The sequence below is a fragment of the Gorilla gorilla genome, chromosome 6 (genome assembly GCF_029281585.2).
Source record: "Gorilla gorilla gorilla isolate KB3781 chromosome 6, NHGRI_mGorGor1-v2.1_pri, whole genome shotgun sequence".
Classification (NCBI taxonomy): domain Eukaryota; kingdom Metazoa; phylum Chordata; class Mammalia; order Primates; family Hominidae; genus Gorilla; species Gorilla gorilla.
The window spans coordinates 23,109,725-23,130,217 of NC_073230.2; the positions used below are offsets into that span (position 1 = coordinate 23,109,725).

General features: G+C 36.4%; 1 protein-coding gene and 1 long non-coding RNA gene across 2 annotated transcripts in view; one reads left to right on the plus strand and one right to left on the minus strand.

The window, feature by feature from the left end:
* Window positions 1–12,318, plus strand: part of LOC115935242 (uncharacterized) — a 71,226-nt gene extending 58,908 nt beyond the window's left edge. The window contains exons 3-4 of the long non-coding RNA XR_010134604.1: window positions 7,790–7,974; window positions 9,241–12,318. This is a non-coding gene — a long non-coding RNA (uncharacterized lncRNA). The remainder of the gene's footprint in view (window positions 1–7,789; window positions 7,975–9,240) is intronic.
* MEOX2 (mesenchyme homeobox 2) overlaps window positions 1–17,547 on the minus strand; it is a 73,260-nt gene extending 55,713 nt beyond the window's left edge. Inside the window, exon 1 of the mRNA XM_004045123.5 lies at window positions 16,222–17,547. Coding sequence (XP_004045171.1) covers window positions 16,222–16,735 — 514 coding nt within the window. The 5' untranslated portion in view covers window positions 16,736–17,547. The remainder of the gene's footprint in view (window positions 1–16,221) is intronic.
* Window positions 17,548–20,493: the final 2,946 nt, after the last annotated feature.

Genomic DNA, 20,493 nt, shown 5'->3' on the forward strand with positions numbered 1-20,493 from the left:
TCCCTATACGTCACTCTTACTTGCATTTGCTCTTTTCTAATGCCAGGATGAATACTTTATTCTCATTCTAAAAAGTTAAAAACTCCTCTAGTAGCTTCTGTTTCTCAGCTACCTGACTTGCGATTCTGGAATTCAGACCACGGATTACTAAAGACTACATCTATTGAGAGGCTGTAAAGGTTAATGATTCTAGGTCATTAGTTGCCACTGCCTGATTCGATTAAGTTTTCATACTTTCCCCCTGGAAAATCTAGCCTAGTTCCTGGCGTGTTCCCCATCCTTTCCCAGAAAAATGTCTCCTCCCCATTCCTCAAGAGGCCTGGAAGAATCTCCCTAGTTGACCTTACATTCTTGAATATGCTTTGATTGCTTGCTTTCCTGCTTCCAAAATTCTACTTTTTTTTCTTACATTCACTTCCATTGTTATGTTGTGCTTTACCTCATTTTAATTGGGTATCTACAATTCAATGATTTCATATTTCTGATTTTGCTTTTATTTTGATAAGTCCCCATATCTTACACATGTGCATTATGTTTAATAATTATTTTAGGATGCACTTTGTCCTCTTCAAAACAATGAATGCATTTTATTTTCATAAATATTTGGTTGATAGATGCAAGAATTTATCCATGAAGGCATTTGGTAAAATACTACTCTTTACATTTCACCTTCAGGTATGCTTCAACTTTTCATTGTAATTGGCTTCTTGTGGTATTTGAATCTCATAATCTCTTTGTCCATTGAGGTGGGAGAGGGATCCCATCCTTGATGCCTCCTTCAGTAGCTGAAGGGTAAGAAAGTTTGTCTCGTTGTTTAGAATGAGTGTCCAGCTGGAGTTACTGACATACGAAAATGTTCTATATTTGTGCTGCCCGATACATTCAGTAGTAGCCACATATATCTATTGAGTACTTGGAATGTGCTTTAGTGGAGCCAAACAATTGAATTTTTAATTTTGTTTAGTTAAAATTTAAATTTACATAGCAACATGTGGCTTTACATACCATACTACATGACATAAAACAGTGTTAAAATAATTGATGCTGAGCATATATGTACAAATGGTCATTTCTAGCACATCTGTAATATTTGTTGAGCAACCCTGTCTGACATTGCTCTCCAGGTGCAGAAAAAGATCATATTTAGACTACGGGATCCTTGACTCTCAGAACTTTTCAACTGAGAACAAGACTATTCTAAACTGGTAATTCTCAACTTTGTCTATACATTGCAGTCACCTGGAAGCTTTTTAAAAAATACTAATGTCCAGATAAAATAATAAGATATCTGAGATGTTTTCAAAATAATTGGGACACTATGAGGCAGTAGTGGGTTGGCACAAATAAATAAGATTTGCCATGTGTTGATAAACATTGAACATAATGGACACAGGGAAGTCCATTACACAATTCTATTTTTTAAATGCTGTAATTTTCCAATATAAAAATTTTTAAATGCCAGCTCCATTCTAGATGAACTTAATCATATTCTATGAGATATCAGTATTTCTTAAAAATGCCCATATCACTCCAATGTAACATCAGTGTTGAGAATTACTAGTCAGAAAAAAAGTAATTTTATGATAAATTAAAGAAGCATGGAGAGTCTGACAGTGATCTGTTCTTGTGAACTAAAGCAATTGCTAAAATGGAATCAGTATCAGAGTCATTGGTAGCCAAACTGATCAGATTTAACAGATTTTTTTAAACCTATCAAAATGTGTTGCAATATGGAATGATTTTTACTTCCTTACAGAAATAAATGCTAACTCAATTGCACAAGTAGACTTATTGCACACTTCCCTTTTATTAGACAGTTTACTTGACTAAGCCCAGACCCACAGCTGAAATGACTTTATTAGCTTGCCCACCCCTCACTATCATTGCTCCTTCCTTACAAGCCAGGCCACAGTGTGGTTACTTATCAGTGTCTCATAACCACACAAACAAACAGCATTGAGGAATATGGTTAATCAGTCATACTCAAATCAGAGTGACATGACACAGGTATTACAGTTTAAATCAGTATCATTGTATCAAGGTCCTCATAAAGGAGATTTTTCATTTCTTTTTTAAAAATTGGTTAATTTGGGCTGGGCATGATGGCTTACACCTGTAATCCCAGTGCTTTGGGAGACCACGAAGTGCTTATCACTTGAGATCAAGAGTTCAAGACCAGCCTGGCCAATATGGTCTCTAATAATTGTACATCTCTATTAATAATACTAATCTCTACTAGTTTCTACTAATAATACAAAAATTAGCCAGGCATGCTCGTGCATGCCTGTGATCCCAGCTGCGTGGGTGGCTGAGGAAGGAGAATCACTTGAACCCAGGAGGCTGGGGTTGCAATGAGCCAAGAACGTACTGCTACACTCCAACCTGGGTGACAGAGCAAGACTCCGTTTAAAAACAAAACAAAACAAAACAAAACAAAACAAAAAAACAAAGTGATCAATTGAAAAATTTGAAATTAATCTATTTTTTATTTTCAAATCACCAACTATTTTCGCCATTATCCATTACTACAATGCAGATTGCTTGATATTCCTTATGTTTCTCAGTTGTCCAATGATTCCATGTTTTATTTAATGTTTTGTCTCTATTAGACTGGCATATTAAATACTATGTTTCTTGACTGTATGTAATGCTCAGAAGCTCAACAATGTATAGCATAACTGCACAGAATGTGTATAGAATCTTATGTCTTACTTAAAAATAATGTAATGAGGCATTCTCACATGTTAGAAAATTAGGCTTGACAGTTTCCAAATTCTTAAAAATATAGACATCTTACCTTTGAAATTATAGATTGTTTTGCTGGTTTATGGCAAACTTTTAAAAATGCTTACTTATTTTTGTCCTGATTAATCCAATAATAGCAAATACATCACATACAATCAAAGGTATTTCACTTTAGAAAGTATCCGTAAATATTGGGCAGGGCGCGGTGGCTCACACCCACAATCCCAACACTTTGGGAGGCCAAGGTGGGCGGATCATGAGGTCAGGAGATCAAGACCATCCTGGCTAAAATGGTGAAACCCCATCTCTACTAAAAATACAAAAAATTAGCCGGGTATGGTGGCACGTGCCTGTAGTCCCAGCTACTTGGGAGGCTGAGGCAGGAGAATTGCTTTAACCCGGGAGGCAGAGGTTGCAGTGAGCCGAGATCGTGCCACCGCACTCCAGCCTGGGCAAAAAAAACGAGATTCTGTCTTGAAAAAAAAAAAAGAAAAAGAAAAAAGAAAGTATCCATAAATATCAATTAGACACAAACACAGATAATTAAACTTAACCTGGACAGTCATTCAACTCTCCTACAGATTGCCCAAGCATCTTCGAAATTTGCCCTATTCTAAAAGCCTGGAACCAAGACCTTCAAAACACCCCTAACAAGGAGAAATCATTCATTATAAGAGAAGCATTTCCTGTGCCAGAAACAGGATTTACCAAGAACTGTGCACCTAAGCCTATGCTGGAAAACACACTAAAAGAAAAAGAAAACACTAATTTTTCCTTAGGGAGTGCATATTTCTGATCCAAGTAAAAAACTAGAGACATGTGAACTAGGCCACAAGGGGAAATGTAAGTGTAGTCTTCTGCACTTTATAGATATTATATGGCAAGGGAAAAGTAATGATTAGTGTAGGGAGGTAGTGATCTTAAAAGGTGTAGCCATCCACATTTTAATGAAAATGATGCATATAGATTAGGAAAATATATTACAGGCTATGGGATAAAAATAAAAAATAAATCTGGCAGGCATCATAGAACTAAATACACACACAGAAGTGCATATAAAACAGTGAAATCTGAATAAGGGCTCCTTCTGTATTACTTCTTACAACTGAAGATGAATTTACAATTACCTCAAAATAAAGACTTTTTTTTAGATGAGGAATAGTCATAAACAAGTCTATCAAAAAAAAAAAGATTGGTCAAAACAAAAGCAAAACCAACATCAACAAAAACGGTCCTAGCTGGTCAATAAAGGTTGTACTGATTAAGATGAGAGATTGTAGACAGAAATCCATTAAAATATAGTCTAAATTCTTTTCTGAGGAAATTCGATAGTAAGGCATAACATGTCACTGGGGATTCTTGACTAGCTAAGAGATGTGGAAAATCCTGTAGAAAACTTGAATGTAGCTAAACTATAAACATTTAGATATTCACATTAGAAAATATCAGAACATTGTCTTAAACTCTTAACATTAAGCATCATATTCCAAAGACTAAGTGAAAAGTTCACTTTGCCACAAAAGCAGTGCTCTAAATACACACACTCATGCATATATGTGTATGTGTATATAGATAGATAGATGATAGACAGATAGATATAATAATACATACAAATCTATAGATAGATATAATATTAAACAAAATTTGGTTACACACAAAAGCCAGTACAAGTAATATCTAATAACATATTATTGATTGACAATAGCCGGTCCCTGTGTCATGTGTTTCAAAGCCAATAATTCAACATTTGTATTTTAAGTGTAGAATAATTTCAGGTTATCATAGAATTCCACAAACAGAAATGATACGGTCAAAATAATACTACATGTTGTATTATTCTGCAGCATTTAATTAGAGAAGAATGACAAGAGATAAAGATGCTCAGAGAATATTCACTTCGGGAGTCCTGGGGGAAAGAACTAAATTAAGTGCAAGAGACCTGAAAGTAGGCAAAGGGAAAAAATACAGAAGAATATGGAACAGAACGGATTTGAGCCATGCTCTGGTAGGATGAAGCAATGGAACTCAGTCTTAAATATAAGTCTAATAGAAAATAAGAAATCATCAACTGAGACTATAAATGTGAAAGTATTTGGGCAATAAATTAAAATTAATTAGATAAAAGATTGCGTGCATGTGTGTATGTGTGTGTGCATGTTTGGAAATGGTGTTGTCTTTAGAAAACAAAAGGAAAAAGTTATGGAATAATTAACTGTATTTTTGATATTTAATTCTGTGTTGTGAGAGTCTTGTAAGAACTAAAGATCTGAAATAGACAAGAATGGTCAATGTTAGACTGTTCCAGAGGTTACACAGTTCATTGTATTAGAGAGGAACAGATGGGTCTGGTGTTTACACATTGTGGGGAAGATGGGTGTGAACAGGAGAGGAGGAGAAACAAGGAAAGCATGCCTGGTTAGCATAAGAAAAATGACCAATCATTAATATTTTTCAGCATCTTCTGTGCAAAAAGACTATATTAATTTTTTTTAAATCAATGGTTTTCTAAAACTGGGGATAAAGTTAAGGACTTGAGATAAGGGAAGGTTTCCTGGTGTCTGCTTGTAGAAATGTTTTTTATTACTTTATCCGAACACAAAAAAAGGCAAATACAATATAGGTAATGCTCAACTTAACAAAATTTACTTGGATTAAATGTTAAATTTTTAAACAAAAACCAGATACTTCAATTCACAAATAACTGCCTAAAATATGATTCTGTTCACATAAATATCTACTATTTACAGCAAAGCCCATCTGCACATTGCCAGCTGTTAAACTGTGTCAAATATATTCAGGTACTTTGGTAATTGACCACAAGAGCTACATCATTAAAAAAATTAAAAATTGAAGCTAAGAAAGTTGATCACTGTTTACATTCATAAAACAAAGCTGAAAAATGTCTGAGGTAATCATGAAATCAGATTCTGGGAGAGGTAATTTACACTCAAGCAAAGCACTTTGTCAAATTCCATTTTGCTCACTTAAAAGCAGTAGCCAACATTTTAAATGATGCTGAAATTTATTTTTATTGGGAAGACTAAAAACTTAAGGCTTCAAAATATTTTATGAGATTTTCCTTTTAAGGGCACTAGGCTGAAGTCAGGATATGGAAGCTCAGCTGCCACTACTTGGCTGAATGGACAGACATTACTTAACTTCTCTGGGCACATTCCCTCATCTAGGAAATACATTCATTGAACTGGGTAGTGCCTTGAGGCTCTTCTAGTGTCTTGATTATTTTGATTCTAATCATCTGTTTAAATATTACAGGTTACAATTCATTAAGAAAACTTTGACAAATCAAGCCTCCTCTAAAATCAAAGAGTCAATGCACTGGTTGATGCCGTTGGACCCTTCTTGTCCCTGCTGTGTATTATCGGACATTTAATATTTTGCTCTTCTTCCTGTACTCTTCTACCTACATCCTCCCAGTTCTTCTGCTATCTAACAGAGAAACACTCTCTATTCCTTTAAACTTCTCTTGTTTTAGGGATCAAATTGCTATGGATCTGAAAATGCTTAAAAAGTTAACTCTGCATTTGTGATTTTAATATAATGCTTAATTCTATTATTTATTCAAAAGGCACTGTAGAAGTCTCGCATATATAATCATTTAAAATTTCGCTGAAGTCATGTCTGAATTCTGCACACTGCCTTGTGGATGTGGGAGAGGTGACTAAACTAAATAGAGTCAACGCAGTCAACCACCCAGGACTTGCAATTCCAGGGGTTTGCTGTTCTCTTTTATCTCTATCTAAGTGATATTTCTCAATAACGTATTAAATATGCAAATGTGAACAAACAAATAATTAAAATATTTTCTTTGTAAAAAGAAATTATATCACCAAAATAAAATTCTGTTCATGCATTTTGTGTGGGACATATATGTTTTCAGCTTTTAGTAATATTTGCACATTTGCCATTCCTAAGGGTCTGCAACTGGAACTGCTAAAAATAACAGAGCAACAATAAGAAAATTCTCTCTGCAATAAAGTTTCTAACATAGCAGGAAAATGTCATTCCCATCCTCCTAGTTAACAGCTAAAACAGAGACCCAAAATTTCATTGTCATATTTGAATTCCTTTTATTTAAGTTCTGTTTCCTCTTGACTAAATGCCCTGCCCCTCTGTACACTCTTTTTAAAAAGTTAAGTTCTGGCCGGGCGCGGTGGCTCACACCTGTAATCCCAGCACTTTGAGAGGCTGAGGCGGGCAGATCACTTGAGGTCGGTAGTTCGAGACCAGCCTGGCCAACATGGTGAAACCGCGTCTCTACTAAAAATATAAAAATTAGCTGGGCGTGATGGCGGGCACCTGTAGTCCCAGCTACTCAGGAGGCTGAGGCAGGAGAATCACTTGAACCCGGACAGCGGAGGTTGCAGTGAGTCAAGATTGCGCCACCGCACTCCAGCCTCGGCAACAGAACAAAACTCGGTCTCGAAAAAAAAAGAGTCCTCATTTTATTCTTTATTTTGCTCAATATGCACTCTTCCTGAAAACAGCTTTTCAATGGAGAAGTAGCAGGAGACCCAAGAGAAGAGGAAGTTAGGAGAGGTCCAAGCAAAAGAGGCTGTGGAATGGAAATCTTAAGGGTGGGAAAGGCAACTTGAGCCTCTTACATAACTTGGCTAGAATTCACCTTACATTTCAGGGAAATTTCATGCCGTTTACAATTCTAAGGACAATGATTATTTTAAATCTTTAGTAATTACTTAGGCAAGTTACATTTCCTATAGCAGTATTTGTAATAAAATGCAAAGAGGTAGCATAAAATAGATTATTTTCAGATGGTGCATATGCATTACATAATTGTACATTCATTGATAGATGATAAAAATAATAACTAACACTTTACTAAGCCAGACATTGTTCTAATTGCTTTGTGTATATTAACTCAATTTCCTTTTCAGAAACGATGGTACAGAAAAGTTAAATTTGTGGCCAAGAGGTGACAATAGTAAGAGACACAGCGGGGGTTTAGCCCTAACCATTGTGTTCTCCCAGATATGCTCGCTTCATTTCTTCTTCGGTTGACTCTTAGGGTTGCATCCACCTAACCCCCCGGGGTTCTGGCTTCGGATAGTGTTTGGTCAATGGAAGCAACAAAAGAAGATTGGAGGACATGAAGACAGGTTACTGGATGATATTTGACATGAGCTGCAATCCTCCATCTGAGGTCCCAACTTTTCCAGAAGGCTTCTGTCCTGTTGCGCTCATTGGATTCTGGTAAGAGGTCCCTGCATTTGCCCACTCAGGTTAGGGGTGCTAATATATTCCAACTGTGGACAGACCCTGGGGGATTCATCATTTCCTGTGGTTTCCCTACATTCTACTCACCATCAAATTGCCATCATCAAACTCTCTTCAATTATCCCTTTGAGTGTGACATCTATTTCCTTGTCTAATATGATAATTAAGAAATAGGATAAATCTTTTATGATTTATCAACTAATGGCTAAATATGCAAAAGTGTTGCCACTTACTTATACTTTCCTAAACATCTGGGTATTCTAGAAAATAAATTATACAGCTCTACTTCCAGGAGCAAAGAATAGTTCTGGAGGAAAAATTATTTATAATTCCCTGAATTTTGAGTGTGGACATTCACAAGATGGTAATCTTAGAAACATAGGTGGCAGCAAGCCTCCAAATAGGGATGCCTAAACTCTGACTTTCCTGTCATTTTAATCTGTCTCAATCATTTTTACATCTACATTCTGTCTCGTTTAATGCATCCAGATCTGTTTATACTTCAAATAAGAAAAAGAAATTCCCATGTAAGCATAGCCTATAGGTGAGAAAATTTTAATTGTTAAAGGCAGTACACATACTAAGACCTCATTTTATCTTTGAATAATATTAAATAAGACATCACTTGATTCCAACCTATGCAGTGAGTGCTAAAGCATTATTTATATGGTTCTTTAAATGTGAAAGTTATTTGCTAAATTGCTGTTGTTCTACAAAACCAAGCTAGTCCCCATTACGTTTCGGATAACACATATTTATTTTTCTAAATAGTTTCCTGTTTGTGTTACCTACCAACATAAATCAATGATTTGCAAAATTTGCTTTGCATTCATTGTTAATTTGATAAGAGGCATGCCCATTTAATTTTTTCAACTAATAAGAATACACCTCAGTTTAGTTTGCTAGTTTTTTGGGGGGCTAAGAATAATCATCCAAATGTTTACTGTGCAGTCCAGACAGTGGACAAGCTACCTCAACAGACTCTGAATATATTTCACTACTGCATTTGCAAATAACTATCACTTTGCAAAAATAAGTTTTCATTTGGGTGTCATTTCTGGCAAAAATTTAAGGCTATATTTTCAAAGAGTAAAATTCCAGGCCTTTAAAATTCTACTGGCATCTGCCAACCTAAGCTGGACCCTCCTCTAGGTTTTGCGGAGCCTGACAGATGATTTCACCTTAGTCATTTTCTTGCCCACAGTCACGTAAGATAACTGCGAATTTGTTTTTTTCTTGTAGCATTATGGGAATCTCTTGAAGTGTGTGAAGAATAATGAGCTAAAGAAAGAGGAAAAACAAAAGAAAACAAAAACTGCAGGGACTTGGCAGGTTTGACTTTTGTAACTATCATTGATTGCCAGCTTAAGCCTGCTGGACTCTTCACAAAACTATATATGCTTCAAGCTTAATATTTAATTTTGTAATTGGAACATTTATAATCATATTATGCATTTAATAAGGATGCTGTAATTCAGATTTACTATTATCAGGAAATTAAATTTGGAGTTATAGTAATGCATGCATATATATGTGTGGGTGTGGGTGTGCATACACCTATATATGTATATACATATATAAAGTAAATGCCTTCTTTTAACGTGTGTTTTAAGTATAGCTTCCATGTCCTAGTTAATTCAGCACCCTCCCTTTTATCCTTTCCTTGCCATTGTCCTCTCTACTAGACTACAATAAAAACAAAAAACTATGAAAGTAAGCAGCTTATAATCATAATTTTAATCAATGTAGCCTATGCAAGCTTTAAGAAACATACCTCTAACATCTTAGAAAGAAAGCTTATGAACACAAACAGCAGAATACTTAAATACATTTGAAACATTCACATTGAATTGATTCTACCAAATTTTGAAGAGCAACAGCTTTTGAATTTAAAGCTATAATCAATACCCTAAAGTTTTTACCACTGAGTTATTACCTAGTAAAAATATGTTATATTTGCAATAAAAGTACACATTGTAAGGACATAAGAATTGTCATCAAGGTACACAAACATTTTAGAATTATTAAACATTTAAATAAATGGAAATTTTAAAAATAAAATAGCAATATTATCATACAAGTTAATGATCCAGTTTATTAATTTCTAATTCTATTGATAAAACAAGGGATTACTTTTGAAAGGATTTTTCTATCTTTCATACAAACCCTTTCCAAAAATGTATAGATACAGTACAGATTCTACCTGATCATTCTTGTGCATATGCTGATGTAAGAAACCAAAAACATGTAAATTATTTTCATAACACTGTGAAAACCAATATTTAAAAATACAGTGCACAATTAGTAGTAACATATATAAATTTAGAAATATTATATTTCTGTAGACAATGTAACATTATAAATGAAAGCTTCAGGAATAATGAGCTACTTATTATTCCGGAAATTATATATCAAAAATTTCAAATATAGAGGAAAATTAATAACCCACTCATGACCCATGAAAATTAATAACCCATTCGATCATACACTTACCATGTAACTTTCTGTTAATTTGGTAATAAATAATGTCAAGAGATTTTAAATGAAAATACTTATTCTGAAACATAAAAACAACATCTGAGATGAACACAAATGGATCAATAGATACATTATTGATTATTTTGTATCATAAAATACTACCTAGTACAACATTCTTTAAAAAATTCAATATTTTTATAACGTAAGTAAAACGGGAAGAACTGTTAGAGAAATAGGCATCAGATTCAGATTAATTCTGCCTCTAACGCAAATTGAAGGCTGAGCCCTATATGATCTTGACCATTGTAAGTTTTACTACATTAAAACACATAAAATATTCTGCGAGGTTTTCTCCAATGGGATTTTGAATCTCACTGATGACTATGATTTAGGAGTAATGTAGAGAGTTTTGCAACTAACTTTACTTTATACCGTTACTCCTTTTCTACTTGGGGGTTCAGTTCAACACGCTAATAAAAGAAATAGTCATAAGAGCATCATAAGGAAAGTAGGCAAAATGTTAGTGCCTCATTATATTTACAATCTTTACAAAACATGTATGTCAGTAAACCATATCAACATCTAAAGCACATGATATGTAGAAACAAATTGTGACTACAAAATGTGTCTTGTTTCTTAAATATGCTAAATAGGAAATAAATCACATCTACTTCAATTTTTAATCTGTGGACTTTGCCCTTAGTTTGTGTTTTATTTTATTTTTTTGCTTTTGATTTTAACCACTGAAATCATTTACCAATACTATAAGCCAGGAAATACAATGTAACTGGCCAGTTGAGAATTAAGCCTTCTGATTTTATTATTACAATCAAGGGGGGAAATGCTTATATATCTTCCTGCACAAAATGTTTCATTTATCAAAAAAAAAAAAGTGAGAAAAATAAAGAAAATTTGGGTGAGATAAATAACCCACAACTATTAATTCAACAGATATTATTTAAGAAATTCCTACCTGTAATTTATTTTCTAATATTTCTGCATCCTTAGTATTTATCGCTCAAAGACATTTGCAGCCCTCATAGCAGTGCTTGGAAAAGAGATTTGCTCTGAAAACTTAGAAATAAATTCCTGAAGTGAATACAGTTCAAAACTAAAATATATTGCTGTATTATATTGGTTTTTCTCATTTGAAATTAAAATCTAAAAAACCTTCACATTAGGTTTTGTGTGTCAAGCTGCCATTATAAAAACACCAAATGAATAAAATTTCGCAAGCAAGGCAGCATTATCAGGCTAAGTACATGTAGTGAGCTTATATATGGTGATGTTTTACATAATTCAGCTATTAATTCGTCTATAGATTTACATTTCTTAAGTGCAAAAAAAATGTAATTATTTCATTACATACGGAATTCGCCTCCCAAATTTCCCAGAATCTAAGAGAAAGGATTGATATTTTCTGATATTTCATTTTTGCTTAAAATTAAGTTCTTAGGATGTTTAGATTTTATTATAAATATTACAACTTAAATTCCAGAGTTATAGTGAACGGTCTATGTTTTGAAACACAGAGGGAACATGGGGTAATGACTCAAGTACTGTTTTTTCAGTTTATTAGTAAAAATCAGCTTATAAGATGTCATTGTAATGGTTTCTATTGATAATTACCATAAACAAAGATTAAAACTTTAAATACTAAGTTCTGGATTTCTAGGCCCAGTGAAAGTTTGTGCGATACCATGCCTTGCATTTATGATTTTTCTTTTAAAATGAACTATAAATGAAGAAATTTACACAGAATTGGAAACTATTCCTACTTTTATTTGCATTCTTCCTTCCATTCATTGCTAATGTTCAACAATAAAGCATTTTAATTCTAAAGGAATTGTTGCTTTTAACTTGAGTGTGATTATTTTAGATCACATTTTAGAGCCCTCATGTAGGTCAATGATACTTAGAATTTTTTATGTCAGATTACCATTTTTAAATGTTCACACCTAAAATTAGTCTACCAGTCCAAGATAAAGAATGAAAGTTTTTTTTTGTACTCCATTTGAATTTTTCAATACTTCACTCTAATCTTCAAGATCCAGTATATTATTTTTTAAATTCTAAAGCAAATGCTGAAAAGCCACAATCCAGTAACACAGAAATGAATAATAACACTAATTTATTCCTTTCAGAAAACACAATGATTGAAATATCTTGGAAATATTACAATATAATACTGAATGAGGTTGATAAGGTATTACTCTGAGTTTAACTTCCAACTTATTAAATGTAATATTTGCTAGTCATTCTGCATAGTCAAGCATATAGACAGACATAATTTGACAGGAAAGGTTTTATGACATAGTAGCTATAAATAAAATATTTGTAATTTTACAACAATCTAATATGATTCAAAACCTAGTAAAGTCTACCTCCCTAAATCGCTCTTTTCTTTTTTGATGTAATTTCTATTTTTTATAAAATATGTATTCATAAATTTGAATAGAAAATATCTAGATATGTACACTGTATAATCTATGCACAAAAGCTAAAGTTCGATCAATGAATTAATTTTAGTTATTTTAACTAAAAGTGGGCAGTTTATTCCTACTACTAGATTGCTCAAAGAGCAATCAAATGTAATTGAAGCCAAGCAATTCACACTATTTATAGACATTTTTCAGAATCACCTGCTTTGTAGTAATTTTTTTCAGCAGTTGTAAAGTTTTGATTTTTAAGAGTCCCTTTGAAGACGTGGCAGATGCTGGCTTTGCTAATAATGCTGGAAAGCATAGCAGGTTCAAAGTTACAAAAATGTTTAACACATATAAAATATAATGGCGTGCTTTTCTATTAATTTGGTTATTTTCAATTGTCAATAAACTTACATAAAGGAAACCTAAAGTCCATAAATATTTGCTTCCAAAACATGAAGCTGCTAGAGTTTGCATATGTGTGTGTCCATGTGCATTTGTGGAGGGAAAATGCATAAAATATATGCTAGAGAAGCTTACATATTATAGTTTTAAATCGTTACTATGAATAAAATTGTAAGGTTTATAAATATTTAAGCTGTTTTTCAATACTTTCTGGTACTTAAAATTCTATTAGAATTTAACGCGGTAATTAGAATTAGCACATACACATACAGTCTAGGTATTAGATGCAGGGATACAGAATTTTGGTCCTGACTTTACCCTGGATTTATGTACTGAATTTTCTCTCAACCATAAATGCAAAGTAATTATAAACTACCTAACAAAATACAAATGGTCCCACTATATAGGATGACATTTTTATCTAATACAATTTTAAATTTCAGGAGTTCCGAAATCACTTCGATTTTATATTTTAGAAATATTGAAATACTAAAATGTGCTATAAGCAATGAGAGATATAGGTATTAATAGCATACCAGGATCATAATCATTTTCAATATTGCTTTACTTTGTGCTAGATCAAGATGTCTATGAAATAAAATGTCTTTGAAGATAATTTATGGAACACCTAATGCAATTGTTACATGAGAAAGATATCTTTAATTTAAATCTATCTCAATATCTGACAAATACACCTTCAGCTGAAATTGGCAAATAAAATTTCATTTTCGATAAGTGTACATAGATCTAAACAGAAATTATTGTGATTTTCCTCTTAGTCAATATTTCTTCAAAATATCAAAGGAAAGAAAAGCTCATTCTAAATCCCCAGTATTTTTATCCTTGGTGATGACTAATTGTATTTTCCACTGAAGTTTTAATCTGTTAATAATTTATGTAGCTGACACAAACACTTATATTTGCTTGTTTTTCTAGTACCCTCATTATCAGCTTCAACATGTAGAAATGAACTTAATTTTGTTAAATGGTTATTTCCCACTAAGTTGAGGGGGAGAGATAAGTAAGTTTTGTTAAATTATTCCATTTTTTAAAAAAATTATTAAAATAAATTAAGGGAATCAGTTATTGAATTCCATTTTCTCAGTTTTCCCCAAACAAAATAACATGTGCTTGTATGAAAATTGTTTGCCCTGAGAAACTTAAGGGCAATGGCTCAGTTCGGGAAGCATGAAGAACAATCTATCATGTAGGTTTCTCATTACAAAAAATAAAATGAACAGTAAGAGCTTATGGGAATTGAAAGAGTATGCTCATCAACCTGAACTGGGATCTGCTTCCAAAGTTACACTGATATCAAATGTTCAGTTTATGAAATTGTCACTGCATTCTAAAATCGACTGTTTTTCTAATAAAAATTGAAACCTTCTTGCTATGATTAACCTTTCAACTCACTATCTAAAGAGAGTTTCACTTATAGTTAGGAAAATACATTAAATATCAGCGACACTACTGGTGATTTTCTTATAAAAACTAATTTGTGATGGAACATTAAAAGTTCACCCCCTGACCTTGGAAAATAAAAGTTAGCTTTTGAGACTATGATAGAAGAATCCATCCTATAGTAACGCTGAAGAACAATTGATATTGCTGTGAAGGGTGAAGGAATATTAAATATGCAGCCAATCATTTTCATTTATGTGGCATCTTACCTAAAGCTTTACACACGATAAACATTTTTCCCATCCTTCAAACCAACATATGGGATTACCTTCTAGGACTATTATTAACCCAATTCCACAGAGGAAGAAAAATATGCAAATATTATATTAAACAAATGACACCTTCCAAAAATATGTAATCCAGGTTGCACTATACCCACGAAAGAAAACTCACAAGTCTCTTAATTTTAAAGTATCTTTTAACAATTTTATAAAAATACAGGTAGGTAAGAACTTTGAAAACTTGTCTGGAAAACTTTGAGTTTCTCTGGATTGCTACAATTTATTCGGCAAGTTGTGCCTTCAAGCACCAGAGGTCAGGAAGGTTCCCCCTTTGCATGGCTGCTCAAATTATCCCCACTGAAATCAGCGCCTCCTGCGCGCACCCTTGCATACCACCTTTAGACACGTAACTAACACTACCCGAGTTGCTGTTGCTTCGCAGTATTTGTCTCTACTAATACCCACTTGGTAGAGGGATTTATTTTCCACTTTTGAAACTTAGGTTCTGTAGTTAGCTTACACCACATGGACATGTACTATTAAGGTTCGTCTTTCTTCCAGTGTGAGCATCTATTTATTTACAATTCTCTGACACCTTCCTTAAAATCTGAATTCCTAGATAATGTCTTCTTCCCCAATAAAGGGAAAATTTTACCATTTGAAATAGGGTGCTATTTAAAGAACGCTGAAATAAGAATGTTAAAAAAAAAACTGAAACTTTTTTTTTCTCATGCGCTCTGCCAAGTTCCATTGCAAGTTCCAAACATTGTGCAATAATTTGGAAATCCAGTTAACGATGGGAAAAATCGAGCCACTCAGAGTCGGGAACTTGTAAGAGAAAAGTCAAGAAGCGGCACCCGCACGCACGTCTGCCCAACGGACGCTGCATCCCTGGGCGCACGCCCCTCTCTCCCCAGCGCTGGGATGGAAGGTCACGCTTCACAATCGATTTCACAGCCACTTGTCATTTTTTATCAACCTTCTGGTAAAGTAGTTTAGGACTTTGGAGAGCTTAGACCTGCTGGCTGTATATGCATTGCTCTCGAATAAACATGTGTCCCCAAATATCAGGACCAAAGCTTCACCGCCGAATTTGGCCGCAGGAAGCCACAGAGGGCAACACATTCCCATCCTCCCCGCTGCCACCCTCCAGTGCGAGAATCTCCCCTAGTATCTCTCCGCCCCCTTTCCAGGCCGGCGCGCACTCTCGAGGGTGCCTGGCGCGCCCTTACCTGAGCTGTCGCTTTTCCTCTTGCCACCGCTTCGCTTCTCCGCCTCCGCAGGTGACAGTGCCTGGCGGCCGTAGTCCCCCGGCGCGCACGCGGCCCCAGTCGGGGTGCTGGAGCCCAAGCTGGAAGAGTTGGAGCACAGGACGGGCGGGCTGCTCCCCAACTCTGGGGGCCCTCCAGAGTCGGGCTGGAGGCAGAGGCTGTGCCGAGCCGCACTAGGTGGGGAAGACATCTGCGGGAGGTGCCAGTTGGTTTGCAGAGCCTGGTGCTGCTGCTGCTGATGGTGGTGATGGTGGTGGTGGTGGTGGTGGTGGTGCCCCCTGTGATGCTGGCTGGCAAACATGCCCTCTTCGTTGGGGTATCCCGCGATTATGCAAGATGAGGAAGAAGTAGAGAGCTCGGGGTAAGACATATGGTCAGATCTTCCATGGAGGGCGAGAGAGGATTGGGAGAACGGGTGCAAGCCTTGCGCCGTGGCGTGAGGGCTGCGCAGGCAGCCAAAGAGCGGGTGTTCCATAGCATGCAAGTTTCGGGTTCCAGGCAGAAGACTTCACGACGGTTCCAAAGGCCACCACCCTCTGTCACTTTTCACTGGAAACCGTGTGATTTTTTTTTACCCTCCCAAAGCAATAGCGGTGCACTTCTGCAGAGCTCGGATAATCCCGGTCCTGAGCCCCAGCGGCCAGTCTCCTTTACATATGAACAGTCGGACCTGGAAGAGCTTCCCTGAGCTACTCAGATGTCAAGAGTGGGAGAGGTTGAAGCCAAAAGAAGGTGGTCCCAGAGAACTGCTTTCAGGGGGAAATGGCTCTGAGAAGTTATAAATAGAGTGTAACGTGAGCTGGGGGCTGGCTTAGGAGCCCAGAGTTGACCACATGCAAACTCCCTCCAAAACTCCCGCTCAGCCTGCGCCACGCGCTCCCAGTTCCACTTCCTATCTCCTGCTGGACGGACGTAGAGCGTCCACGCCCGCCCAGCACTGCCGGCTGCCAGGACTACAAGCGGCACGCCAACGTCTAAGTCCCGCCCGGGAGGGCAGCAGCTCTGCCCTCCAGACTCTGGAGGCCTGGGCGCGGCGCACACCACCCCCAACCCAGCACCCTGATTCCTACCTACTCACTTTCCTCTCGGGGAAACGTGACTTGTCAGTGTCATTTGGGAACTGTCACCTGCAGAAAAGCTAGGGATACGCCTAGCCTTTCAGGAACACGAAAGAAGTAATAGGGTTAAAGGAAAAGACCAGAGCTAGTTTGGCATACCCTCGAAGTTTTTCAAACTTTGCATCTTCCCGTGCCCTGGGCGCCGCAGCGCGCCTAGGTTTTCGCAGCTGGTTTCTGTGGGTGGGTTGTTAATAGGCTGGGACGCCAGATCTGAGGTTGCGGGGATGAGCACCATGGCCTGGAAAAGGCGGTTCTCAGTGCAGAAAGAAGACGGACCTGGTTGGGTGGGTGGGAGGAAGGCGTGAGTCTGAAAGGGTTGCAGATGCCTGCTCCCTGGCATCCTCACGTGCGATGCCAGGTGGAGGCTCCCTTCCCCCTCTTTCCCGGTCCCGCTCAATTTCCTAGCCACTTGTCCACCAAGAAGAACTTTTCCTGGGTCAAGAATATTTCCAAGCGATTGTGTCCCGGTCACATGAGATGTGTAGATTGCACGCGCATTTCTAGCCTTTCCCCTCAGGAGCTAGCCCAGGTCTCTTCAGTTTCCTCCAGAAATCCACTCTCTTCTGCTCAAAAATAAATCCGCTAATGCATCCCTTACCACCAGGGTTCCATTTACTGAGAATTCTTACATTTCGATCGCTCCCAAAATTCACTAAGCGTGGGCACTTGGTTACAATTTTGCATCCCTGAAAATAAAATAGAAAACTTGCCTCTAGTAAGCATGCGAGAGCGAGGGCAGGGCTTTGAAACTGCCACTTGCTTGGCGGGCGACAGGGTCCGCTGGGGGCAGAGTCGTTTACACACAAGTGAGTGGCGCTGTAATGAGCAGGAGGAACAGTCATGTCCCATCTGGGACCTGTCGCATCAGGAGACTATCTGTAGTCACCTATTCCGCCCGGGGCCCCAAATGCGCCACCAGCAGTGTCGCCCCGTTTTTTCATTGTTTCAGGTGTCCAGAGGATGATGACCAGGTCTTTGAAGTTGTTAGTGGGATTAATGGGTACAGCAAACTGGCTAGACATCTGGTTTGAATTAGGAAAAAGTATTGATTAATCTTTGAGAGGTGTCCCCAAAGCAGAACCTTTCCCCTCCTCTTCCAGTCCCCTTGCTTAAGCCTCACTATCTTCTTTTCTTTAAAGTCACACTGCAGAATAGTGGCTTCGCAATAACATCCGTGTGAAAGATCGAATTGTTTTCTATTGCTTAGAGGTGGGGTGGAGTGGGGGTTGATCAGGAATTCTGAGATTTTTAAGCGCTGCTTTCTTTAACGGAAATTGAGCTCTATTTTGAGGGAAATTAGTTTTGCAGACTTGGTTTAAAAAAAAAAAACTAAAACTTTTGTTCACCAGCTGCTCAGCTTTTCAGTCTGGGTCTGAGCTGAAACCTGCTGCAAGTCTGACGGTAAGACTTTCTTTGCCGATATTTTGGGAATCTAATATTGTTTTAGACTTCGAAAAGGGGTGTTGTTCAGGTTGCACGTTTCTAGGGGCTTTAAGCACTCGCAGGATGGCGTCCAGGACTTAGATCTTAAGAATATTTCTTCCTGCCACTCCCCACGCCCTTGGCTCTTTAAGAATAAAAAGAGGTGGGGGAGTTATAGTCCTCCAATATCGTCGGAATATTTTTTTTGTATTTTCATCGTGTTTATGGTTTCAATATGTGCTCTGATATTAAAAGTTAAAGTACAAAGAGCAACACTAAACTTCCCCAACTCATGTAGCTTCTCTACGGATTCTGGGTGAAAGCATTAAAGGCTTTATTTAAAGTGAGATTTAGGCAACCACCTCAATAAACCTAACCAGAAATATTTACATAATACAATGCTGTCAACTAAAAGCATTGTGGAAAATGTCAGACAAGACAGACTAAAATTACACATGATCTGCAGACATCAGTACAAAACATCCACAGCGGTCCTTTTGGTTTGCATTACATTGGTTTAGAGGAAGCTAAGCAATTACTAAATGAATGGATTTGAATTTAACCAGTGTGTTGCAGGTAACCAGCAACAAGCACACACAAACCTTTCATCTCCCGAGGCTGCCACTTCTTCTTAAACCTGCCCAGTGACTGTGCTGGATTTTTTCTCACTCACTGTGTCAGATGTTAACAACCTGTCCAGAAGTTTCTCTACAACCTGCCCCAGTCAGTCAGCCTCTAGAACTGTGGGGCCAGAAACCTGGGAAGAAAAATTTAGGAAAGGTTAGAAAAGGAGGAAGTCATTCCAAAGGCATGCAATGAAAACAAAGCTAGCAAGAAAGGTCTTTTTAATTGAAGACACAGAACATTCAATACCAGCAAAAATTATGATGTCCAGTTTTCTTATAGAAAACAGAATATAAGGAAAATATTTGGAAGGAAAAAAATGAAGGACTAAAAAGGAGGTCTTGGTGAATTCCAGAATTAAATATAACTTTAATTTTCTCTGGATTTCTAAATATGTATTAATCATTACATAAAGATTTTTAAATTTTATTAGAATATTTGGAATAAGATAGAATATTGAATTTTATGCTCTAGGTTATAGAGAAATTTTTAAAATGTAGTAACAACGGGAAAAAATCCCTAGCATTTCCTATAATAGCTACTTCAGTGTTCACATCCCTAAAATCCAATATGGAAAAGATGCCTTTTTACCTAATGATATCAAGAAGAATGGTAAAAATTATAAAATTTATTATAAAATTTCTATATAACAATCATTTAAAACTATGTATGATATAGTATTTATCCTACATTTATAATATACTTGAGTTTTCCTGAAGAAAAGTTATATTAATGCCAACATTTCATGTAAGGTTTCAGTATCAAGTAACACATTATAAAGAGGCTGATTATGTGAAAAGGTAAGCTACTTAGCTCTTGTAGGGTCCACAATTATAATTATTTTAAACGTAGGCTAGGTTCTTTAAACTTGATAAGTGTGTATATCTATTGTTTCCTCGGCTTAAATAAAATGACATTCAAGAGTAAAGGCAGAGATTTCTTTTTATTAGGACTATTTTATTTTAAGGGGAATAGAGCTCATATTAAGCAATACAACAAAATTGTATTTAAATTTTACTTTAAGATTCATGACGATTCTTTTAAAAGTTGCCATTCTTCTGCACACGTG